This window comes from Lacerta agilis, chromosome 6, assembly GCF_009819535.1.
Source record: "Lacerta agilis isolate rLacAgi1 chromosome 6, rLacAgi1.pri, whole genome shotgun sequence".
In the NCBI taxonomy this organism is placed as follows: domain Eukaryota; kingdom Metazoa; phylum Chordata; class Lepidosauria; order Squamata; family Lacertidae; genus Lacerta; species Lacerta agilis.
The window spans coordinates 9,071,108-9,097,525 of NC_046317.1; the positions used below are offsets into that span (position 1 = coordinate 9,071,108).

The 26,418-nt window shown below is 44.4% G+C and overlaps 1 protein-coding gene across 1 annotated transcript; it reads left to right on the forward strand.

The window, feature by feature from the left end:
* Positions 1-2,019: 2,019 nt before the first annotated feature.
* Positions 2,020-6,718, forward strand: C6H1orf226 (chromosome 6 C1orf226 homolog). Its single transcript, XM_033151082.1, has 3 exons — positions 2,020-2,032; positions 3,422-3,728; positions 6,259-6,718. The coding sequence occupies exons 1-3, from the start codon at positions 2,020-2,022 to the stop codon at positions 6,716-6,718; spliced, it is 780 nt and encodes a 259-aa protein (XP_033006973.1).
* Positions 6,719-26,418: the final 19,700 nt, after the last annotated feature.

Here is a 26,418-nt window from a genome sequence, read left to right on the forward strand (position 1 = left end):
GAACAGTGTCTGTATGTTTACATTGCAATGTAGCTGAAACAAATTCCAAGTATGTTGGAAAATGTTGTTGTTCAGTCGTTCAGTCGTGTCCAACTCTTCGTGACCCCATGGACCAGAGCACGCCAGGCACGCCTATCCTTCACTGCCTCTCGCAGTTTGGCCAAACTCATGTTAGTAGCTTCGAGAACACTGTCCAACCATCTCATCCTCTGTCGTCCCCTTCTCCTTGTGCCCTCCATCTTTCCCAACATCAGGGTCTTTTCTAGGGAGTCTTCTCTTCTCATGAGGTGGCCAAAGTACTGGAGCCTCAACTTCAGGATCTGTCCTTCTAGTGAGCACTCAGGGCTGATTTCTTTGAGAATGGATAGGTTTGATCTTCTTGCAGTCCATGGGACTCTCAAGAGTCTCCTCCAGCACCATAACTCAAAAGCATCAATTCTTCGGCGATCAGCCTTCTTGATGGTCCAGCTCTCACTTCCGTACATTACTACTGGGAAAACCATAGCTTTAACTATACGGACCTTTGTCGGCAAGGTGATGTCTTTGCTTTTTAAGATGCTGTCTAGGTTTGTCATTGCTTTTCTCCCAAGAAGCAGGCGTCTTCTAATTTCGTGACTGCTGTCACCATCTGCAGTGATCATGGAACCCAAGAAAGTGAAATCTCTCACTGCCTCCATTTCTTCCCCTTCTATTTGCCAGGAGGTGATGGGACCAGTGGCCATGATCTTAGTTTTTTTGATGTTGAGCTTCAGACCATATTTTGCGCTCTCTTCTTTCACCCTCATTAAAAGGTTCTTTAATTCTTCCTCACTTTCTGCCATCAAGGTAGTATCATCAGCATATCTGAGGTTGTTGATATTTTTTCCGGCAATCTTAATTCCGGCTCGGGATTCATCCAGTCCAGCCTTTCGCATGATGAATTCTGCATATAAGTTAAATAAGCAGGGAGACAATATACAGCCTTGTCGTACTCCTTTCCCAATTTTGAACCAATCAGTTGTTCCATATCCAGTTCTAACTGTAGCTTCTTGTCCCACATAGAGATTTCTCAGGAGACGGATGAGGTGATCCGGCACTCCCATTTCTTTAAGAACTTGCCATAGTTTGCTGTGGTCGACACAGTCAAATGCTTTTGCATAGTCAATGAAGCAGAAGTAAAGTTTTTCTGGAACTCTCTAGCTTTCTCCATAATCCAGCGCATGTTTGCAATTTGGTCTCTGGTTCCTCTGCCCCTTCGAAATCCAGCTTGCACTTCTGGGAGTTCTCGGTCCACATACTGCTTAAGCCTGCCTTGTAGAATTTTAAGCATAACCTTGCTAGCGTGTGAAATGAGTTGGAAAATGTACTTGGCCAATAAATTATTCCTATTCCTATTCCTAATGGATGGAAACCAACCTGCAGAAATGGAATGAAACGGTAAAAATAAGTGCCAAAACACAACCAGCCGAGTGAGCTGAAAAGGGAAGAGGAAATGAACCAGGCGGAAAGAGAAAAGGGCGAGGAAACGAACCACTAGCGAAGACTAGATTACAGCAACTTGAAATGGGGTAAACTCTCATTGGCATCCATTTGTCTTGAGAGACAATGGAGTGCCCCTCTGGAGGGTGAAGTCAAACCACTGTGTTAGCAGCACCAAAGTGGCCTCTCCAGGGCGCAAGCCTGGGCAATGGTATGTGAAGGTCCTGGGCTGCCCAGATGACAAGACCCACCTCTCAGCCTCACCAATGGGGGGTCCAAAGGAAAGCAGAGATTTATAAGCCTGCTTCCTCAGGAAACAGGAAAGCCTATGTACCAGAAGTGTCCTAGGACATAAAACTGGGAAAATTCGGGTTTTTTAATTGGCTGAACAGAGTGTCTGCCCTTGGGGAACTTGATTTCTTAAATGTAACACCTTCCCCTTCCTTGTGTCCCTGGTGAGAAAAGCCAATCATAGCTTTCTTCCTTTGGCAATTGAGACAGCGATCGCCGTTTCCAGACTGGGGGAGCCTCGCCACGGCCATCCATGCAGTGATAATCTCCATGTTGGATCGCTGTAAGTCCGCTCTATCTGGGGCCCAGAAGCTGGTGCAAAATACGACGATGTGGCTGCTCACTGGGGCAGAATATTACTGATCACGTTATATGTCTTGCTTGGGGGGGGGGGGAATTGCACCAACTTCCAAGTAGCTACCAGCTCAGTTCAAAGTGCTGCTGTTAGTGTATACAAGCTTTGTGTGGTTTGAGACCAGGATAGCTTAAAGTTGTCTCACCCCTGATCACTGTGCTCCTCAAGAGAAGGCCTCCTGGAGATACCACTTCACTAGGAGGTCCATCTCATGCCGTGTTAGAATTGGGATTCTCTCTTATGCCGCATTTCAAGCAACCACCATCTCGATTATCATTTCGGTGTCTATTGAAGAACTCGCTTTCCCTTTCTTATATATTTTTATTTGTTTTCAATTACAATCCAATAATAGCCTCATTATGTTGTTGTTGTTCAGTCGTTCAGTCGTGTCCGACTCTTCGTGACCCCATGGACCAGAGCACGCCAGGCACGCCTATCCTTCACTGCCTCTCGCAGTTTGGCCAAACTCATGTTAGTAGCTTCGAGAACACTGTCCAACCATCTCATCCTCTATCCAGCCTCATTATAACAATGCCAAATTACAATACAATTACTAATACCAATCATTCAGGTACCAAATTATACCATTTAGGTGGCCCCCGTGTTCTAGATATGATGGTTTGATGATTTAATTTATTTCTGCATTCCAAAATCTTATTAATTTAGGTTACACTCTGGTCAAAATAAACCCTTATACAACAACTATGATATTAACAATTTCCATTTGTATTGACACATTAATTGCTTTATAAAAACTACAAGTGAGGCACTCAAAGTATATCCTTGTTCTTCCTGTGTGTGGCAATTATTCTGTCTGTGGTGTTTCTTCCTGTCCTTGTAAAATATTATGTCTATATTTTCCTGGTTGTTGCTGTTCTCCATCATGCCTTGGGTGGAGCTAATATACCACTGTTGTTTCAGAAATTCTCCATTGCTCCATTCCATGCTTCATTGCTTTGCAACTTTAACAGCAGCTACAAAAATCACTGTCCCAATAAATAACCTGTTTTCACAATTTTTCCCTCTCCGCCTGGGAAGGAGAACGATCTGAAGAACTTGCTTTTCCAACAAGCCTCTCAACGGAAGATGTCCATCCTAGCTTGTGTTTACATTGGACTTGAAGTTGTTTTAAAATATGCTTTTATTATTGATGCGCGTAGATGGTTAAATCGCTTTGTGTTTTATGGGAGGAAATTCATTCATTAGATAGATAACCAATGCACATGGGAAACAATTGGTCAGGCTAGGTTGGGTGAAGGGGGCTTTTCCTGGCACCTGTCCCACTCACACGAGTCCCATTTTCTTTCTTTTTTCTAGTTGACCAAAATACATTTGAGAATTCAAACACTACCGCCTCAACAAAGCTGCCAGCTGCCAAATCGGTCTCGCTTCACCCCAGATCCTCCCCCCGTGTGAGCCCTCGAGGCCATCCCGAGTGGGGTGGGGGCAGCCAGCACCTCAAGAACCTGAGCAAGACAGTGGGTGCGAAAGTCAACGACTTGCTACGCAGGAAAGAGACCAGCAACCACAGTAGCTTTGGGGTAACCGAAGTGAATGAGCGTGCCGGGGCAGCCCTCTCCTGTGGGCATGGCAAGCTGCTGGGAGGCCAGGAGCAGGAGGAATGGTAAGTGGGGCTCCATAGGCATTCGTGGTCACCACTGTTTGCAGATTCCGCAGGTCAGGGATATAGGAAGAAGAAAAAGAGTTTGGATTTGATATCCCGCTTTATCACTACCCGAAGGAGTCTCAAAGCGGCTAACATTCTCCTTTCCCTTCCTCCCCCACAACAAACACTCTGTGAGGTGAGTGGGGCTGAGAGACTTCAGAGAAGTGTCACTAGCCCAAGGTCACCCAGCAGCGGCATGTGGAGCAGGGACGCGAACCCGGTTCACCGGATTACAAGTCCACCGCTCTTAACCACTACACCACACTGGCTCTGGGACTTTACCTGAGCGCCTCACCCCACCCACCCAATGCTGCCAGAGGACACGGGTAGCGCTGTGGTCTAAACCACCTGAGCTCAGAGCCTGTGTCTCATTTTAATCCACCGATTGCTGCCTTTCTCGTTAGAGGCGATAAATTAGGACAATGGGGCTGAGATACCTCGCGAAGGACACAGAACCACTTTCGTTTGCGTCTGTGTAGCCTGTCCTACGCATCCCTCAAGGAGGATTCAGCATCAGACCCACATAGAAAGGCTTCCCTCACAACTTGCCCTTGCCAGCTAGCAGCCTCTACAAAGTCAGGCCAAGGTGCCAGCAGTTGCCCTTTGTTAGGTCAGAAGATGATGTCACAAGGCCAGCTGGCTAGCTGGTCCTTTGCCCAGAGAAAGCTTTGCACCACAAATGGGCCCTTTTAGTTAAGGACTGCCTGAGAAGTCATGGTAATTTTTTCCTTCTTGACAATCTCTGGGCCACGTCTCCCCAGCTTTGCCCTGAAGAGTGTACCTGACTTAACATGCCCCGTGCACAAAAGCAGCTTGCCAGGTGAGCTGGGGGGGGGGGGGATGCCGAGAAAAGGTACCCCCAGAACAGTTTGAACAGAAGCAAATGTTTTCTGAATGAAATGTGAAATAGGGGTAGAAGGATGAGGAGTAACCTAGCCTGGGGTAGTATAGGAATGCATGGGACGTGGGTAGCGCAGTGGTCTAAACCACCGAGCCTCTTGGGCTTGCTGAATGGAAGGTGGGTGGTTTGAATACACAACGGGGTGAGCTCCCATTGCTCTGTCCCAGCTCCTGCCAACCTAGCAGTTTGAAAGCACACCATTGCAAGTAGATAAATAGGTACCGCTGTGGCGGGAAGGTAAACGGCGTTTCCGTGTGCTCTGGTTTCCATCACCGTGTGCCGTTGCGCCAGATGCGGTTTAGTCCTGCCGGCCACATGACCCGGAAAGCCATCTGTGCACAAATGCCAGCTCCCTTGGCCTGAAAGCGAGATGAGCACCGCAACCTCATAGTCACCTTTCGCTGGACTTAACCATCCAGAGGTCCTTTACCCAGGCGCGTAGTGCCACAACCTTTGACTAGACTTTGACTAGCCTTTGACTAGACTTAACTGTCCAGGGCGGGCATAGGCAAAGTCGGCCCTCCAGATATTTTGGAACTACAGCTCCCATCATCCCTAGCCAACAGGACCAGTGGTCAGGGATGATGGGAACTGTAGTCTCAAAACATTTGGAGGGCCGAGTTTGCCTATGCCTGGTCCAGGGGTACATTTACCTTTTTGCTGCCAGAGACTCTTGGCTGTGCTGTGCTGGGGCTGGAGTTGGAATTGTAACAACATCTGAACTCCCAAAGCTCACAACCCCAGGGGCTCACACCCCAGGACACCCAGCTAACAGAAGGCCGTGGAAGTGGTACTAGGCCATTTTGCCCATTGCTACACCTGATTAACTTGTGCACCAGAAAGCAGTGCACCACAATAGGTAGGCGGAAGATGGGACGGGACTCCCCACCATATCAGCCCTGGGGTGAAAGAGGAACCAAGGACCTGCCCTCTTAGGAGGAGGTATATTCGTTCGAAGAAGTTTTGCCACTTTTCAAGCTGTGCTGCCCTGGTAGGTGAAGTGCTGACTGCACTTTTCTGTTCTGCGTGCTACGCGTTCTAGCTTTGGTTGGAACAGAAGCCATTAGCGCTTGCCGTCTTGTTTCTTAGAAAGAAGCTGGCGACACGAAGAGCTGTGAGCCACGATCGGTTTCAAGCCACGCTTTTCTAAGTAATAATAATAATAATAATAATAATAATAATAATAATAATAATTTATTATTTATACCCCGCCCATCTGGCCGGGTCTCCCCAGCCACTCTGGGCGGCCTCCAACAAATACCAAAATACAATACAAGTCACAGTTTAAAAACTTCCCTAAACAGGGCTGCCTTTAGGTATTTTCTGAATGTCAAGTAGTTGTTTATACCCTTGACTTCTGATGGGAGGGCGTTCCACAGGGCGGGCGCCACTACTGAGAAGGCCCTCTGCCTGGTTCCCTGTAGTTTTGCTTCTCGCAGTGAGGGAACCGACAGAAGGCCCTCGGCGCTGGATCTCAGTGTCCGGGCTGAATGATGGGGGTGGAGACGCTCCGTCAGGTATACAGAATTTGGTCATGCACAGTTGTCATTGAGCGCCTCCCTTAACCATTTCTTCTTGTGCTTGTAGGCAGGCTCCTGTCGATGCCATTCCCCGGCTCAATCCGCCCCCGGAGATTGCCAAGAAGCGCACCCCAAGAGCTCTGAAGACCACCCAAGATATGTTGATTGCCTCCCAGCCATTGGCAGGTAGCGTCGAGGCTTCTATTCCAGAGGGGAGCCAGGAACATGCATGCCAGCCTTCCAGGAGAGAGGCAGCGCAGAGCGAAATTGGTTTGTTGACGCAGGAGGAAGTTGGGACCAGCCACAGCAGGGCCTGTGGGGTGCCTGATCTCATCTACAAGGAGAATTTGGAGCCTAAGCTAAACACTGCTTACAGGATACCCCCCTCCCCAGAAAATGTGGCGCTCCAACTCAGCCACAAGAGCCCCCCCGAATGCCAGTTCGAGAGCAGCATGGGCCCCTCAACAGCGGAGACGTCCACACTGGAAGCTGAAGGTCACAGTCCAGATTTGCTGTCGTTTGAGTAGGAATCATCTCAGTCGCTCCCGTTTCATAGCAAGACTGCCCCTGCTTCTGCTGTTTGTTTCTTTCTCTTATTTCTGGAGCCTGAGGACGGAACGGACCCCAGAGGGCAGCTCCAGTTGGGTAAAGTTGTGGGCAGGAGATGCTGTGAGGTCGAGAAATGCAGGTGTCTTTGCATTCGGCATGGGAAGCCAGCCATTGGGGGCTCTGGGCTGCTCTGCTAACATCACCTGCCCGACCTCCGTGTGGGGGTTGGGAATGCTGAAACTGCGCAGCCAAAATGAGAATCTTTTCCCTCCAGAGACCGGTCTTTGTGAGCAGAGCTGGAAAGTTGCTGTTGTTTAGCTGTTGTCTGGCTGCTTTGCCATAGCGCTGTGCCTTCTTCGTGCCAGTTCTGCCATCCGGGACGCTGATCCCTACAGCTGCCTGTATCCCTCGGAGCTTCACGGTGGCTGTTGAGCAGCTCAGAGTCAAATCACCGCTGTGCCGGTAGCCTTGCCAATCGCTAGCCTTGCCACTTAGGAGTCTGCTGTATTTCTCATAGCCGACGGGGCTGAAGGCCGTGGAGCTGAAGCGTCTGCATCTCGTGCCGAACTTGTGCATAAGGAAGCACTTTAAACCAGCTTCGTAGGCGAATCCCTGAATACCTCACGGTGAGAAGCAAAAGGATCTTCTGCTTACAGCCTTGTTCCTGTTACTCCTCTGCTTTGACCAAGACCTGCCTACCTTCTTTTTGAGTTTCATTTGACTCCGACAGGCCTTCTAATAAAACTCTTCTTTCCGGAATTCCTGGCAGAGTCCTGTTTATTCAGGTGACCAGGGACCTTAATCTCTCTTGCCAAGTTGATGTTCTCATTAAGCACACAAGATTCCTAGACCTTGATCAAGTGGGGGGGGGCGGATCCTTGAGGATTCTGCTGTCAGTGTCTTCCAGAGATACAGTCTTTGCTGCTTCTGTCTCCCTTCGGAGTGTACCTCAACGTCTTTCTAGAAGTCTTCAGTCCTGGCCTTAACTTTTTTTTTCCCCAAGCCAAAGAGAGAGCAATGAGCAGGTTGTACTGAAATCGATGTGCTCTCTGTCGTCTGCTGCCGTTGCCTTTACCCTTCCTCTCACCTTACCTCAGGATATGAAGATGGCAAAGACCCCTTCCGTCTGACTTGCACTACAGATGCCCGGCTGCATTTCAGATGGATGGGAAGCATATTCGGCAATACTGTTTGCAAATGCCAATCAAATGGCTTTAGCTTCGTTGTGCATGAACAGCTGATGTAACACTACAGCTGCATGATCACCACAGATGCTCACATGATTTCCAGATAGTCTCAAGCCACCAGACATTCTGGACAAGGGAGTTCCACCTCACTGGCGAATTTTCACATACCTGGTTACATAATTTGTCTTTTATACAAACAAGCATTTGGAATTCAGCGAACCTTCTCCTATTTATTGCCAAAGTGTTTATGTTACTTAGCAAGTTTTATATGCCACTTAATTAGAAAAAAGCAGTCTCTTAACAGTTTACATAAAATGGTACAAAATGTTAAATGAGATACTTGGATTTCAATGTGCAATTTTTAATTAGCATTGGTAAGGCTCCCCCCCCCCATCTCTCAATTTTGCTGGGTTTGAAGTGAGAAATTCCACAAATTGTCAGTTACGGAAAAGTACGACTGCACAATACCTATCAAATGCTGTAAGAAGAATTATATATATACACACAGGGAGAGAGAGAGAGAGAGAGAGTACGTGTGTGCCTAAGAGTCAAGACAAATTCCCGATCTGAATCAAGCTGATTTGGAGAAATTCGAGAGATGTCTGAGCCAAACTGGTCTCCCTCCAAATTTTCCCAAACCAAATTAGATCCCCTCAAAGCCTTGTGCATATTAATCCAGAGATTTGGAGGCAGAGGGAGAGGCACAGGCAAGCAGCGTATCTGCAAAAACGGCAACATTTATTCCCAAGGGTGGAAAAGGTGGGGCCGTAGTTTTGTGACGGACAGCTTTCGCTTTTAACTGGGGAATCTTTCCCAGGGTTCTCCTTCCTTCCTTCCTTCCCGTCGCAGTGCTTTTGGGAGGGATGTAGAAGCAACTTCACTGAGGCCGATCCTGTGCTTTCGGCTACGTGTCTGTGGCGGCGGCGGCAGCACACGGTGTCCCCAAGGATGCTCAAGGCCCATCACAAATGGGGAGCTGCCCGAATCCACTGCTGTGCTTTCCGTGGTTGGCTGCTGCTGGCAACATCGCCCCTGGCAGCGCATGGAGTTCCACGGGGTCCCCACAAATTGAATCAAGCTGTGCCAGCTCTTTCTCGCCGGTTGCCTGGCAGCGAAGGGCACGGCACCCCTTCCTGCTAAAGGCAACTTAATAATAGAGGGCCGCTGGTGCCAGGCAGTCAGGCTGGCTTGCCACTCTGCTCCCTCCTCTCCTTTATACTTTAAGGCCAGAAAGAGCTCAGCATCTTGCTCTAAAACAGAGAGTAGGTTGGATACCTACCTACCTACCTACCTACATTCTTTTATATGACCGACAGTCAGAAAAAATACATTTGTACAGAATTTTTAATTTTTTTAAAAAAAAAAACCTCTGAAGGAACTTTGAGGGGGGAAAGGAAAACATAACCCTCAATGGAATGGAGCTAAACAGATAGCCCCATATCGATAAAGGTTGGATACCTGCTGTCTGGCTGAAAGAATATAGTGCGAGGGAGGTGCTCTGGGGGCAAGCAGGGTTTTATGGTTGCACAAAGCACTAATATAACACTCTGCGGGTGTATATGTGTGTGTAGCACAGCCGCAGAACACAGCAAATTGCCTACAAAACGGGGAGGGGGATCCCTTTTAGAAACACCCCAACTTCAAAGTGGTTACACTTTAATATAAGGGACGCGGGTGGCGCTGTAGGTTAAACCACAGAGCCTAGGGCTTGCCGATCAGAAGGTCGGTCCCTGCTCCTGCCAACCTAGCAGTTCGAAAGCACATCAAAGTGCAAGTAGATAAATAGGTACCGCTCCGGCGGGAGGGTAAATGGCGTTTCCGTGCGCTCTGGTTTCTGTCATGATGTTCTGTTGCACCAGAAATGGTTTAGTCCTGCTGGCCACATGACCCGGAAAGCTGTCTGTGGACAAACGCCAGCTCCCTCCGCCTGAAAGCGAGATGAGCGCCACAATCCCATAGTCAACTTTGACTGGACTTAACCATCCAGGGATCCTTTATCTTCTTTTCTTTTTTAAACCTATAAAAGGAGCCATGGTGGGAATAGGAAACAACACTGCAAGTTTACTGTCAGATATCAACTACTGAAGTAAAATATTACTGAGCATGAACTATGCACATCAGATATGTCGAGAATATTCTCTGTTAACATTTGTAAATAATAATTAGGAGAATTTTTGGAAGCAACACTCCTAGGACACGCAGAAATTCAGCAGATGATGTTTGCTCCATCGTTGCTACTGCAGGGCTGAATTCTTATTACCTAGCTCTTAAGACATAGTGCCTCTTTTAAGAAACAAAAAAACCCAAAACCTATTCACGCAAAGAGTTAGACACAACTAAACCCAGTGGAATCATTGCGCTGAAGCGCACTAACTCTTCATAGGACTGGACTGTGATCCATCCAGCTCCTCTGAGCGAATTGTAATTCTGGGTACCAGGTCTACTCAGATTGAAGTTTGCGTGTGAGATGATGAACTGTTTGGACATGTATGTGTTTAGCTACAGTTAAAGAAAGATGGTTAAACATTGTGCAGCGTTGCCTTGTGCATAATTTCTCAGAAGTGAGGCCCCTGGTGGTGTTCAGTGTGGGCCTACTCGCAAACAAGTGTGCACAGAACCGCAGCCTCTTTTTCCTGAGAAAAGAATTACCTGGAATAAGTATGAAAGTCGAATCAACTCCTGTTGAAGTGTATTCATTCTTCAGATGTCTTAACGTCGTCACTCAGATACCTGTTTTGGATATGTATGTGTTTATGTGTATGTCCTATATAAAATTATAATGTATTTTGTACTGATATGTAGAAATTGAAGAAAGAAATCTTCATCACTTTTTAATGAAGGAGAATCTGCAAGAGCACTAGTTTTTGAAAATCACAGGTTTCGCAAGGAAAATGATAGAGCTTTTAAACTCTGTAATTAAATGGTGTCGGCAGTTCATATTGCACAATAAACTCTTTTCACCTTATGAGTTGTGGTGGTTTCCCCCTCCTCTCCGTAAACTGAAACACCACGAAAACAGGTTGCCTAAAGCTGAGTTTCTCTGGCTGTATAAGTCTGCCTGACCTTCTTGCACACACCTTATGCCTTAAGATCTTAAGCGTGGTGCAAAAATGTTCCTTTTCTGTTCCATTTCTTATGTGGAGAAAGGATCCTAAAAGAAGGCATGGCTGGCACACCAAAAGAAATCCTTGCAGGTTCTCTGTTTTATGTGTATAAAAAGAAACAACCACTAGCATCCCCTCAAACTGCACCCTTAAAAATATTTTATCTCCACCTGAAGTCCTGTGGCTTCATAGACAATTTTCTAGTCTTGTCTACAGAGGCACCTATGTAGATGGTCACAGTTTGAAAAACAAGCACAGAAGAGGGATGGTTTTGCTCAGGGGGTCAGCAACCTTTTTCAGCCATGGGCCGGTCCACTGCCCCTCAGACCTTGTAGGGGGCCGGACTATATTTTGGAAGGGGGGGGGGGAATGAACGAATTCCTATCCCCTGCAAATAACCCAGAGATGCATTTTAAATAAAAGCACACATTCTACTCATGTAAAAACATGCCGGATTAAGAAGGCAATTGGGCCTCATCCGGCCCCCGGGCCTTAGGTTGCCTACCCCCTGGTTTTGCTGTATCAAGGTAGTTCTTGCACTTTTAAAGCTTTAGGTTAGCAGTTCTTAGTCTTGGCTGCCATCTTCTGGCAGTTTTCTGTAACTTCACACAATAAAGGCAAGTGCCAGAAGACACTGTGTTGTTCATCTGGGGGAATCCCTCTATATCTTAAGAACTAAAATACTTGTGATAGTACCGCTACCATGCTCTCCTTTGAAAGGAAGCAGGTGCTGGTTTTTGTATGATTTATAGCACAGCATATCTTGGATTCAAATCTTCACAGGCAACTCAACTTATGTGTTCATTAGCATTTTTTAATTTAATTTAATTTTTTGCCATCACTTACACCAGCTCAAAGGAATTTGCCACAGAACATTAAGCATTAATCTTGAATATTGTGCTGTCTTATAAATATTATGGGAAATGCAAAGTACAGTCATATGCTATTCCCCGAGCATTCACTCATCTCTTCTGGAGGAAACATCTCATGAACGTAGTCTCCATGCTGGAGAATGTTAGCCGTATCGGATTTTGATGCAGATGCTAAAAGCTCCAGCATGATTGCTGCAACTTCAGTAATATCATTTTCCTAAATTGACTTAATTCCCCACAGTATGCCTATTACTCCTTACAGTTCTGAAGCCTATAGTGCACATTCAAGTGAGCTTATTTCAGGATTGAGGCCCAAATGCTGCTGTTGTTGTTTTTTTAAAAAAAAATAGGAGCTAAACGTGATTTCTTGATCCTGGTTCCTTTTAATCCACATCTTAATTGAAAGGTACTTAAATTGTTGGATAAAAGCTTGAAATTCGGGCTACATTAGACTTCCGCTGTAGGATTAAGGTAAAAATGCATTGCACCCCTTCCCCCATTACAGTCTGCTCAAAACCTTTAAAGGCCAGGAGGTTTAAAAGAGAAAACATATTGCTGAGAGAAACCAGATATTCAGCTACTTGATAAGGCATACCTTCCCCAAAACATCATGCTAGCCCATCTATTAATAGCATCTTTGAATCAGTCACAGGGAGATGCAGCTATTCAATGTGTCACGGAGAGCTGCTGCCTAAAATAGCAGCTCAGTAATCTTTTGTGATGGGACGTGGGTGGCGCTGTGGTCTAAACCACAGAGCCTAGGGGCTTGCCGATCGGAAGGTCGGCAGTTCGAATCCCCGCGACGGGGTGAGCTCCTGTTGCTTGGTCCCAGCTCCTGCCAACCTAGCAGTTCGAAAGCACGTCAAAAGTGCAACTAGATAAGTAGGTACCGCTCCGGCGGGAAGGTAAACGCCGTTTCCATGCGCTGCTCTGGTTCGCCGGAAGCGGCTTAGTCATGCTGGCCACATGACCCGGAAAAAACGTCTGAAGACAAACGCCGGCTCCCTCGGCCTATAGAGCGAGATGAGCACTGCAACTCCAGTCGTTCGCGACTGGACTTAACTGTCAGGGGTCCTTTACCTTTACCTTTTATGATTCTCGAATAGGAGGGTACATCACACACATGCTTATGTTCAGGTAGCTCTGTCCAATAAAGCAGGACCAATGCCGAAATTAAATTAGGGGGGAAATAGTATTATCTGTGCTGAGACCATCCTCGCTTCACTTCTAATGGTTCCTTTTCTGATTATATTTCTCACTTAACCATATAAACACAGTGGCTTCGCACTTTTACTGTAGCAGCTAGCTACATAACCAGAAAAGCCATGAGAGGAATGACCCATTTCCTTTCAAATCAATTTAAACATTTCCGAACCCAGATTTGGATGTGTCATTTGTACGGGAACGACAGGGGAGTAAGCCCACAAGTTGCATCCGAGTCTTTGATTTCCAACACATTTGCAAGAGAGTTGATTGCATCCCAGTGGTGGTGCTAATCAGATATTTACGAGACCACCTTTTCTATATCTTTGGTGATCACTCATTGCCGAGTAATAAATAAATAAATAAATAAATAATTTATTTGTACCCCGCCCATCTGGCTGGGTCTCCCCAGTCACTCTGAGCGGCTTCCAACAAAGATTAAAAATACATTAAAATATCACACGTTAAAAACTTCCCTAAACAGTAAGATTGTCTTCCATGAACACAGTCTTAACAGTAAGTCCGTAAGTGACTGTGGAGGCCAATTCTGAATCCACATACCCTTCCACAGTGGGGGTGTAGGTTTCCGGGTGGGAGTTGTTCACGGTGAAAGTTTGCCAAGCGTTCCTTCCTCTTAGCACGTTTCTCCCTTTCGTCCTGAGTTTGAGCGTCTTCATGACACCTTTGGCTGTTCTCCAATTGGAGCGCTCACAGGCCAGTGTTTCCCAGTTGTCAGTGTTTCTACTACAGTTTATTAGATTTGCCTTGAGAGAGTCTTTAAACCTCTTTTGTTGATCACCAGCATTACGCTTTCCATTTTTAAGCTGGGAATATAGTAGTTGCTTTGGAAGACGATCATCGGGCATCCGAACAACGTGACCAGTCCAACAAAGTTGATGTTTGTTTTTTAATAATTTTTTATTAAGTTGTACAATTTCATACTCATTACAATGATGTTATCTCAAAGAAAAAGAAAAAAAATACAATTCCCATATTCCCCCTACCCCACCCCCACGACTTCCCTCAATTTCTTCTGGTTCTTTACATATTAACCTCTCCTGCTTGTTTTCATTATACCTTAATATTACATTCTTTAGATTAAATATTGTTCTATTCTTATCTTTTTTATACCATAATTGTTCTCAAATGGCCTCTTACACTTTATTATTTCCCAATTTTTACACCTTAATCTCTATGTTCATTTTGTTAAATGTGTTTACTCAAACCCTGCTAGTGAGTTCACTTCTTTACAATGTTTTTGTAAGTACAACATAAATGGTTTCCAGTCTTTTTTAAATTCTCCCTTGTCTTTGTCTCTAAGTTGACTTCACTATTTCCACATAGTCCATCAGTTTTTTCATGCCATTCTTCTTTAGTTGGTATCATGTCTTTCCATTTTGGGACTAGTTGTATCCTAGCCGCTGTTGTAGTGTACATAAATAGTTTATTCTATTCCTTTGGCAAGTCTTGGCCTATAATGCCTAGCAAAATAGGCTTCTGTTCTTTTAACAAAGGTTATCTTAAACATTCATTTCATTCAACAAAGTTGATGTTGAAGAATCATTGCTTTGACACAGGGGATTTTTGCTTCTTCCAGTACACTGCCATTAGTTCGCCTGTCTTCCCAAGGGATGTGTAGAAATTTTTGGAGACACTGTTGATGGAATCTTTCAAGGAATCATCCAAGTGTTTGGCAACAGTTTGGCACCATTTTTGAGTGATTTGGAGAACGTCAGATTTTTGGTGAAATTCTAACTGGATTTTTCCTTAAAATGTTTTTTTCCGTAGGTCTAGTTGTCAAGACCTGATTGCCTTTCCTATTATAAAAACCGTTCTGTTTTCAACACAAAATCTTCAAGGGAAGTATTGGAAACAGTTTGGAACCACTTTTGAGGGAATTGGAGAACATCAGATTTTTGGTGAAATTCTGACCCCCACGGCTTACGGATTTTTTCAAAAAATGTTTTTTTGCAATTTAAGTTGTCGAGGCCTGATTTCTTTTCCTATGACAAAAAGCCTTCTGTTTTCACCGCCAAATCTTCCAGGGGAGTTTTTGCAATAGTTTGGCAACATTTTATAGTCAATTGGAGAACGTCGGATTTTTGGTGAAATTCTAAATGCTCGGCTTACGGATTTTTTGAAAAAATGTTTTTCCGCAGGTTAAGTTGTCGAGGCCTGATTCCCTTTCCTTTGATAAAAACCCTTCCGTTTCAAGACCAAAATTTCCAGGGGAGTCTTAGCAACAGTTTGGCACCATGTTTGAGGGAATTGGAGAATGTCAGATTTTTGCTGAAATTCTGGTTAGGGATTTTTTCAAAAAATGCTTTTCCGCAGCTCAAGTTGTCGAGGCTTGATTTCCTTTCCTTTGATAAAAACCCTTCTGTTTTCAACACCAAATCTTCCAGGGGAATCTTGGCGAAAGTATGGCACCATTTTTGAGTGATTTGGAGAACGTCAGATTTTTGGTGAAATTCTAACTGGATTTTTCCTTAAAATGTTTTTTTCCGTAGGTCTAGTTGTCAAGACCTGATTGCCTTTCCTATTATAAAAACCGTTCTGTTTTCAACACAAAATCTTCAAGGGAAGTATTGGAAACAGTTTGGAACCACTTTTGAGGGAATTGGAGAACATCAGATTTTTGGTGAAATTCTGACCCCCACGGCTTACGGATTTTTTCAAAAAATGTTTTTTTGCAATTTAAGTTGTCGAGGCCTGATTTCTTTTCCTATGACAAAAAGCCTTCTGTTTTCACCGCCAAATCTTCCAGGGGAGTTTTTGCAATAGTTTGGCAACATTTTATAGTCAATTGGAGAACGTCGGATTTTTGGTGAAATTCTAAATGCTCGGCTTACGGATTTTTTGAAAAAATGTTTTTCCGCAGGTTAAGTTGTCGAGGCCTGATTCCCTTTCCTTTGATAAAAACCCTTCCGTTTCAAGACCAAAATTTCCAGGGGAGTCTTAGCAACAGTTTGGCACCATGTTTGAGGGAATTGGAGAATGTCAGATTTTTGCTGAAATTCTGGTTAGGGATTTTTTCAAAAAATGCTTTTCCGCAGCTCAAGTTGTCGAGGCTTGATTTCCTTTCCTTTGATAAAAACCCTTCTGTTTTCAACACCAAATCTTCCAGGGGAATCTTGGCGAAAGTATGGCACCATTTTTGAGTGATTTGGAGAACGTCAGATTTTTGGTGAAATTCTAACTGTATTTTTCCAAAAAATGTTTTTTCCGTAGGTCTAGCTATCAAGACCTGATTTCCTTTTCTATTATAAAAACCGTTCTGTTTTCAACACAAAATCTTCAAGGGAAGTCTTGGAAACAGTTTGGAAACAGTTTGGAATTGGAGAACATCAGATTTTTGGTGAAATTCTGACCCCCACGGCTTACGGATTTTTTCAAAAAATGTTTTTTTGCAATTTAAGTTGTCGAGGCCTGATTTCTTTTCCTATGACAAAAAGCCTTCTGTTTTCACCGCCAAATCTTCCAGGGGAGTTTTTGCAATAGTTTGGCAACATTTTATAGTCAATTGGAGAACGTCGGATTTTTGGTGAAATTCTAAATGCTCGGCTTACGGATTTTTTCAAAAAATGTTTTTCCACAGGTTAAGTTGTTGAGGCCTGATTTCTGTTCCTATGAGAAGAAGCATTCTGTTTTCCCCGCCAAAAGTTCCAGGAGAGTTTTGGCAAGAGTTTGGCACCATTTTTGAGTTAATTGGAGAATGTCAGATTTTTGGTGAAATTCTGACCGCGCGGCTTACGGATTTTTTCAAACAATTTTTTTTTTGTGTAGGTTAAGTTGTGGAGACCTGATTTTTTCCCTATGATAAAAAGCCCTCTGTTTCCACCGCCAAATCTTCCAGGGGAGCTTTTCCCAGAGTTTGGAACCATTTTTGAGTCAGCTGGAGAATGTCAGATTTTTGTTTAAATTCTGACCATGCGGCTTGTGGATTTTTTCAAAAAAATGGTTTTTTGCAGGTTAAGTTGACGAGGCCTGATTTCTGTTCCTATGATAGAAAGCCCTCTGTTTCCACCGCAAAATCTTCCAGGGGAGTTTTTGCACCATTTTTGAGTCAATTGGGGAATAACTTGTCGAGGCCTGATTTCTTTTCCTATGATAAAAAGCCTTCTGTTTTCACCGCCAAATCTTCCAGTGGAGTTTTTGCAAGAGTTTGGCACCATTTTGGAGTCAATTGTAGAACGTCAGATTTTTGGTGAAATACTAACCGCGCGGCTTACGCATTTTTTCAAACAAAGTTTTTCCGCAGGTTAACTTGTCGAGGCCTGATTTCCTTTCCTTTGATGAAAAACCCTTCTATTTTCACCGCCAAATCTTCCAGGGGAGTCTTGGCAAAATTTTGGCACCATTTTTGAGGAAATTGGAGAACGTCAGATTTTTGGTGAAATTCTGACCCAGCGGCTTACGGATTTTTTGAAAAAAAAATTGTACGTTAAGTTGTCGAGGCCTGATTTCTTTTCCTATGATAAAAAGCCCTCTGTTTCCACCGTGAAATCTTCCAGGGGAGTTTTTCCCAGAGTTTGGAAGCATTTTTGAGTCAGTTGCAGAATGTCAGATTTTTGTTTAAATTCTGACCGCGCGGCTTAACCCTTCTTTTCCCGCAGGTCAACTTGGGGAGGCCTGATTTCCTTTCCTTTGATGAAAAACCCTTCTGTTTTCGCCTCCAATTTCCTCAAAAATGGTGCCAAAATTTTGCCAAGACTCCCCCGGAAGATTTGGCGGCGAAAACAGAAGGGTTTTTCATCAAAGGAAAGGAAATCAGGCCTCCCCAAGTTGACCTGCGGGAAAAACTTTTTTTGAAAAAATCCCTAACCCGCGCGGTCAGAATTTCACCAAAAATCTAAAGTTCTCCAATTTCCTCAAAAATGGTGTCAAAATTTTGCCAAGACTCCCCCGGAAGATTTGGCGGTGAAAACAGAAGGGTTTTTCATCAAAGGAAAGGAAATCAGGCTTCCCCAAGTTGACCTGCGGGAAAAACTTTTTTTGAAAAAATCCCTAACCCGCGCGGTCAGAATTTCACCAAAAATCTGACGTTCTCCAATTTCCTCAAAAATGGTGCCAAAAGTTTGCCAAGACTCCCCCGGAAGATTTGGCGGTGAAAACAGAAGGGTTTTTCATCAAAGGAAAGGAAATCACGCCTCCCCAAGTTGACCTGCAGGAAAAACTTTTTTTGAAAAAATCCCTAACCCGCGCGGTCAGAATTTCACCCAAAATCTGACGTTCTCCAATTTCCTCAAAAATGGTGCCAAAATTTTGCCAACACTCCCCCGGAAGATTTGGCGGCGAAAACAGAAGGGTTTTTCATCAAAGGAAAGGAAATCAGGCCTCCCCAAGTTGACCTGCAGGAAAAACTTTTTTTGAAAAAATCCCTAACCCGCGCGGTCAGAATTTCACCAAAAATCTGACGTTCTCCAATTTCCGCAAAAATGGTGCCAAAAGTTTGCCAAGACTCCCCCGGAAGATTTGGCGGTGAAAACAGAAGGGTTTTCATCAAAGGAAAGGAAATCAGGCCTCCCCAAGTTGACTTGCGGGAAAAACTTTTTTTGAAAAAATCCCTAACCCGCGCGGTCAGAATTTCACCAAAAATCTGACGTTCTCCAATTTCTTCAAAAATGGTGCCAAAAGTTTGCCAAGACTCCCCCGGAAGATTTGGTGGCGAAAACAGAAGGGTTTTTCATCAAAGGAAAGGAAATCAGGCCTCCCCAAGTTGACCTGCGGGAAAAACTTTTTTTGAAAAAATCCCTAACGCGCGCGGTCAGAATTTCACCAAAAATCTGACGTTCTCCAATTTCCTCAAAAATGGTGCCAAAATTTTGCCAAGACTCCCCCGGAAGATTTGGCGGTGAAAACAGAAGGGTTTTTCATCAAAGGAAAGGAAATCAGGCCTCCCCAAGTTGACCTGCGGGAAAAACTTTTTTTGAAAAAATCCCTAACCCGCGCGGTCAGAATTTCACCCAAAATCTGACGTTCTCCAATTTCCTCAAAAATGGTGCCAAAATTTTGCCAAGACTCCCCCGGAAGATTTGGCGGTGAAAACAGAAGGGTTTTTCATCAAAGGAAAGGAAATCAGGCCTCCCCAAGTTGACCTGCGGGAAAAACTTTTTTTGAAAAAATCCCTAACCCGCGCGGTCAGAATTTCACCAAAAATCTGACGTTCTCCAATTTCCTCAAAAATGGTGCCAAAATTTTGCCAAGACTCCCCCGGAAGATTTGGCGGTGAAAACAGAAGGGTTTTTCATCAAAGAAAGGAAATCACGCCTCCCCAAGTTGACCTGCAGGAAAAACTTTTTTTGAAAAAATCCCTAACCCGCGCGGTCAGAATTTCACCAAAAATCTGACGTTCTCCAATTTCCTCAAAAATGGTGCCAAAATATTGCCAAGACTCCCCCGGAAGATTTGGTGGCGAAAACAGAAGGGTTTTTCATCAAAGGAAAGGAAATCAGGCCTCCCCAAGTTGACCTGCGGGAAAAACTTTTTTTGAAAAAATCCCTAACCGCGCGGTCAGAATTTCACCAAAAATCTGACGTTCTCCAATTTCCTCAAAAATGGTGCCAAAATTTTGCCAAGACTCCCCCGGAAGATTTGGCGGCGAAAACAGAAGGGTTTTTCATCAAAGGAAAGGAAATCAGGCCTCCCCAAGTTGACCTGCGGGAAAAACTTTTTTTGAAAAAATCCCTAACCCGCGCGGTCAGAATTTCACCCAAAATCTGACGTTCTCCAATTTCCTCAAAAATGGTGCCAAAAGTTTGCCAAGACTCCCCCGGAAGATTTGGCGGTGAAAACAGAAGGGTTTTCATCAAAGGAAAGGAAATCAGGCCTCCCCAAGTTGACCTGCGGGAAAAACTTTTTTTGAAAAAATCCCTAACCCGCGTGGTCAGAATTTCACCAAAAATCTGACGTTCTCCAATTTCCTCAAAAATGGTGCCAAAATTTTGCCAAGACTCCCCCGGAAGATTTGGAGGTGAAAACAGAAGGGTTTTTCATCAAAGGAAAGGAAATCAGGCCTCCCCAAGTTGACCTGCGGGAAAAAGTTTTTTTTGAAAAAATCCCTAACCCGCGCGGTCAGAATTTCACCAAAAATCTGACGTTCTCCAATTTCCTCAAAAATGGTGCCAAAATTTTGCCAAGACTCCCCCGGAAGATTTGGCGGTGAAAACAGAAGGCTTTTTCATCAAAGGAAAGGAAATCAGGCCTCCCCAAGTTGACCTGCAGGAAAAACTTTTTTTGAAAAAATCCCTAACCCGCGCGGTCAGAATTTCACCAAAAATCTGACGTTCTCCAATTTCCTCAAAAATGGTGCCAAAATATTGCCAAGACTCCCCCGGAAGATTTGGCGGTGAAAACAGAAGGGTTTTTCATCAAAGGAAAGGAAATCAGGCCTCCCTAAGTTGACCTGCGGGAAAAACTTTTTTTGAAAAAATCCCTAACCCGCGCGGTCAGAATTTCACCAAAAATCTGACGTTCTCCAATTTCCTCAAAAATGGTGCCAAAAGTTTGCCAAGACTCCCCCGGAAGATTTGGCGGTGAAAACAGAAGGGTTTTCATCAAAGGAAAGGAAATCAGGCCTCCCCAAGTTGACCTGCGGGAAAAACTTTTTTTGAAAAAATCCCTAACCCGCGCGGTCAGAATTTCACCAAAAATCTGACGTTCTCCAATTTCTTCAAAAATGGTGCCAAAATTTTGCCAAGACTCCCCCGGAAGATTTGGTGGCGAAAACAGAAGGGTTTTTCATCAAAGGAAAGGAAATCAGGCCTCCCCAAGTTGACCTGCGGGAAAAACTTTTTTTGAAAAAATCCCTAACGCGCGCGGTCAGAATTTCACCAAAAATCTGACGTTCTCCAATTTCCTCAAAAATGGTGCCAAAATTTTGCCAAGACTCCCCCGGAAGATTTGGCGGCGAAAACAGAAGGGTTTTTCATCAAAGGAAAGGAAATCAGGCCTCCCCAAGTTGACCTGCGGGAAAAACTTTTTTTGAAAAAATCCCTAACCCGCGCGGTCAGAATTTCACCCAAAATCTGACGTTCTCCAATTTCCTCAAAAATGGTGCCAAAATTTTGCCAAGACTCCCCCGGAAGATTTGGCGGTGAAAACAGAAGGGTTTTTCATCAAAGGAAAGGAAATCAGGCCTCCCCAAGTTGACCTGCGGGAAAAACTTTTTTTGAAAAAATCCCTAACCCGCGCGGTCAGAATTTCACCAAAAATCTGACGTTCTCCAATTTCCTCAAAAATGGTGCCAAAATTTTGCCAAGACTCCCCCGGAAGATTTGGCGGTGAAAACAGAAGGGTTTTTCATCAAAGAAAGGAAATCACGCCTCCCCAAGTTGACCTGCAGGAAAAACTTTTTTTGAAAAAATCCCTAACCCGCGCGGTCAGAATTTCACCCAAAATCTGACGTTCTCCAATTTCCTCAAAAATGGTGCCAAAATTTTGCCAACACTCCCCCGGAAGATTTGGCGGCGAAAACAGAAGGGTTTTTCATCAAAGGAAAGGAAATCAGGCCTCCCCAAGTTGACCTGCGGGAAAAAGTTTTTTTGAAAAAATCCCTAACCCGCGCGGTCAGAATTTCACCAAAAATCTAACGTTCTCCAATTTCCTCAAAAATGGTGTCAAAATTTTGCCAAGACTCCCCCGGAAGATTTGGCGGTGAAAACAGAAGGGTTTTTCATCAAAGGAAAGGAAATCAGGCTTCCCCAAGTTGACCTGCAGGAAAAACTTTTTTTGAAAAAATCCCTAACCCGCGCGGTCAGAATTTCACCAAAAATCTGACGTTCTCCAATTTCCTCAAAAATGGTGCCAAAAGTTTGCCAAGACTCCCCCGGAAGATTTGGCGGTGAAAACAGAAGGGTTTTTCATCAAAGGAAAGGAAATCAGGCCTCCCCATGTTGACCTGCGGGAAAAACTTTTTTTGAAAAAATCCCTAACCCGCGCGGTCAGAATTTCACCAAAAATCTGACGTTCTCCAATTTCCTCAAAAATGGTGCCAAAATTTTGCCAAGACTCCCCCGGAAGATTTGGCGGTGAAAACAGAAGGGTTTTTCATCAAAGGAAAGGAAATCACGCCTCCCCAAGTTGACCTGCGGGAAAAACCTTTTTTGAAAAAATCCCTAACCCGCGCGGTCAGAATTTCACCAAAAATCTGACGTTCTCCAATTTCCTCAAAAATGGTGCCAAAATTTTGCCAAGACTCCCCCGGAAGATTTGGCGGTGAAAACAGAAGGGTTTTTCATCAAAGGAAAGGAAATCAGGCCTCCCCAAGTTGACCTGCGGGAAAAAGTTTTCTTTGAAAAAATCCCTAACCCGCGCGGTCAGAATTTCACCAAAAATCTAACGTTCTCAAATTTCCTCAAAAATGGAGTCAAGATTTTGCCAAGACTCCCCCGGAAGATTTGGCGGTGAAAACAGAAGGGTTTTTCATCAAAGGAAAGGAAATCAGGCTTCCCCAAGTTGACCTGCGGGAAAAACTTTTTTTGAAAAAATCCCTAACCCGCGCGGTCAGAATTTCACCAAAAATCTGACGTTCTCCAATTTCCTCAAAAATGGTGCCAAAAGTTTGCCAAGACTCCCCCGGAAGATTTGGCGGTGAAAACAGAAGGGTTTTTCATCAAAGGAAAGGAAATCAGGCCTCCCCAAGTTGACCTGCGGGAAAAACTTTTTTTGAAAAAATCCCTAACCCGCGCGGTCAGAATTTCACCAAAAATCTGACGTTCTCCAATTTCCTCAAAAATGGTGCCAAAATTTTGCCAAGACTCCCCCGGAAGATTTGGCGGCGAAAACAGAAGGGTTTTTCATCAAAGGAAAGGAAATCAGGCCTCCCCAAGTTGACCTGCGGGAAAAAGTTTTTTTGAAAAAATCCCTAACCCGTGCGGTCAGAATTTCACCAAAAATCTGACGTTCTCCAATTTCCTCAAAAATGGTGCCAAAATTTTGCCAAGACTCCCCCGGAAGATTTGGCGGCGAAAAACAGAAGGGTTTTTCATCAAAGGAAAGGAAATCAGGCCTCCCCAAGTTGACCTGCGGGAAAAACGTTTTTTGAAAAAATCCCTAACCCGCGCGGTCAGAATTTCACCAAAAATCTGACGTTCTCCTATTTCCTCAAAAATGGTGCCAAAATTTTGCCAAGACGCCCCCGGAAGATTTGGCGGTGAAAACAGAAGGGTTTTTCATCAAAGGAAAGGAAATCACGCCTCCCCAAGTTGACCTGCGGGAAAAACCTTTTTTGAAAAAATCCCTAACCCGCGTGGTCAGAATTTCACCCAAAATCTGACGTTCTCCAATTTCCTCAAAAATGGTGCCAAATTGTTGCCAAGACTCCCCCGGAAGATTTGGCGGCGAAAACAGAAGGGTTTTTCATCAAAGGAAAGGAAATCAGGCCTCCCCAAGTTCATCTGCGGGAAAAACTTTTTTTGAAAAAATCCCTAACACGCGCAGTCAGAATTTCACCAAAAAACTGACGTTCTCCAATTTCCTCAAAAATGGTGCCAAAATTTTGCCAAGACTCCCCCGGAAGATTTGGCGGCGAAAATAGAAGGGTTTTTCATCAAAGGAAAGGAAATCAGGCCTCCCCAAGTTGACCTGCGGGAAAAACTTTTTTTGAAAAAATCCCTAACCCGCGCGGTCAGAATTTCACCAAAAATCTGACGTTCTCCAATTTCCTCAAAAATGGTGCAAAATTTTGCCAAGACTCCCCCGGAAGATTTGGCGGTGAAAACAGAAGGGTTTTTCATCAAAGGAAAGGAAATCAGGCCTCCCCAAGTTGACCTGTGGGAAAAACTTTTTTTGAAAAAATCCCTAACCCGCGCGGCCAGAATTTCACCAAAAATCTGACGTTCTCCAATTTCCTCAAAAATGGTACCAAAATTTTGCCAAGACTCCCCCGGAAGATTTGGCGGTGAAAACAGAAGGGTTTTTCATCAAAGGAAAGGAAATCACGCCTCCCCAAGTTGACCTGCGGGAAAAACCTTTTTTGAAAAAATCCCTAACCCGCGCGGTCAGAATTTCACCAAAAATCTGACGTTCTCCAATTTCCTCAAAAATGGTGCCAAAATTTTGCCAAGACTCCCCCGGAAGATTTGGCGGTGAAAACAGAAGGGTTTTTCATCAAAGGAAAGGAAATCAGGCCTCCCCAAGTTGACCTGCGGGAAAAAGTTTTTTTTTGAAAAAATCCCTAACCCGCGCGGTCAGAATTTCACCCAAAATCTGACGTTCTCCAATTTCCTCAAAAATGGTGCCAAAATTTTGCCAAGACTCCCCCGGAAGATTTGGCGGCGAAAACAGAAGGGTTTTTCATCAAAGGAAAGGAAATCAGGCCTCCCCAAGTTGACCTGCGGGAAAAAGTTTTTTTGAAAAAATCCCTAACCCGCGCGGTCAGAATTTCACCAAAAATCTGACGTTCTCCAATTTCCTCAAAAATGGTGCCAAAATTTTGCCAAGACTCCCCCGGAAGATTTGGTGGTGAAAACAAGGGTTTTTCATCAAAGGAAAGGAAATCAGGCCTCCCCAAGTTGACCTGCGGGAAAAACTTTTTTTGAAAAAATCCCTAACCCGCGCGGTCAGAATTTCACCAAAAATCTGACGTTCTCCAATTTCCTCAAAAATGGTGCCAAAAGTTTGCCAAGACTCCCCCGGAAGATTTGGCGGTGAAAACAGAAGGGTTTTCATCAAAGGAAAGGAAATCAGGCCTCCCCAAGTTGACCTGCGGGAAAAACTTTTTTTGAAAAAATCCCTAACCCGCGCGGTCAGAATTTCACCAAAAATCTGACGTTCTCCAATTTCTTCAAAAATGGTGCCAAAATTTTGCCAAGACTCCCCCGGAAGATTTGGTGGCGAAAACAGAAGGGTTTTTCATCAAAGGAAAGGAAATCAGGCCTCCCCAAGTTGACCTGCGGGAAAAACTTTTTTTGAAAAAATCCCTAACGCGCGCGGTCAGAATTTCACCAAAAATCTGACCTTCTCCAATTTCCTCAAAAATGGTGCCAAAATTTTGCCAAGACTCCCCCGGAAGATTTGGCGGCGAAAACAGAAGGGTTTTTCATCAAAGGAAAGGAAATCAGGCCTCCCCAAGTTGACCTGCGGGAAAAACTTTTTTTGAAAAAATCCCTAACCCGCGCGGTCAGAATTTCACCCAAAATCTGACGTTCTCCAATTTCCTCAAAAATGGTGCCAAAATTTTGCCAAGACTCCCCCGGAAGATTTGGCGGTGAAAACAGAAGGGTTTTTCATCAAAGGAAAGGAAATCAGGCCTCCCCAAGTTGACCTGCGGGAAAAACTTTTTTTGAAAAAATCCCTAACCCGCGCGGTCAGAATTTCACCAAAAATCTGACGTTCTCCAATTTCCTCAAAAATGGTGCCAAAATTTTGCCAAGACTCCCCCGGAAGATTTGGCGGTGAAAACAGAAGGGTTTTTCATCAAAGGAAAGGAAATCAGGCCTCCCCAAGTTGACCTGCGGGAAAAACTTTTTTTGAAAAAATCCCTAACGCGCGCGGTCAGAATTTCACCAAAAATCTGACGTTCTCCAATTTCCTCAAAAATGGTGCCAAAATTTTGCCAAGACTCCCCCGGAAGATTTGGCGGCGAAAACAGAAGGGTTTTTCATCAAAGGAAAGGAAATCAGGCCTCCCCAAGTTGACCTGCGGGAAAAAGTTTTTTTGAAAAAATCCCTAACCCGCGCGGTCAGAATTTCACCAAAAATCTAACGTTCTCCAATTTCCTCAAAAATGGTGTCAAAATTTTGCCAAGACACCACCGGAAGATTTGGCGGTGAAAACAGAAGGGTTTTTCATCAAAGGAAAGGAAATCAGGCTTCCCCAAGTTGACCTGCCGGAAAAACCTTTTTTGAAAAAATCCCTAACCCGCGCGGTCAGAATTTCACCAAAAATCTGACGTTCTCCAATTTCCTCAAAAATGGTGCCAAAATTTTGCCAAGACTCCCCCGGAAGATTTGGCGGTGAAAACAGAAGGGTTTTTCATCAAAGGAAAGGAAATCAGGCCTCCCCAAGTTGACCTGCGGGAAAAAGTTTTCTTTGAAAAAATCCCTAACCCGCGCGGTCAGAATTTCACCAAAAATCTAACGTTCTCCAATTTCCTCAAAAATGGTGTCAAGATTTTGCCAAGACTCCCCCGGAAGATTTGGCGGTGAAAACAGAAGGGTTTTTCATCAAAGGAAAGGAAATCAGGCCTCCCCAAGTTGACCTGCGGGAAAAACTTTTTTTGAAAAAATCCCTAACCCGCGCGGCCAGAATTTCACCAAAAATCTGACGTTCTCCAATTTCCTCAAAAATGGTACCAAAATTTTGCCAAGAC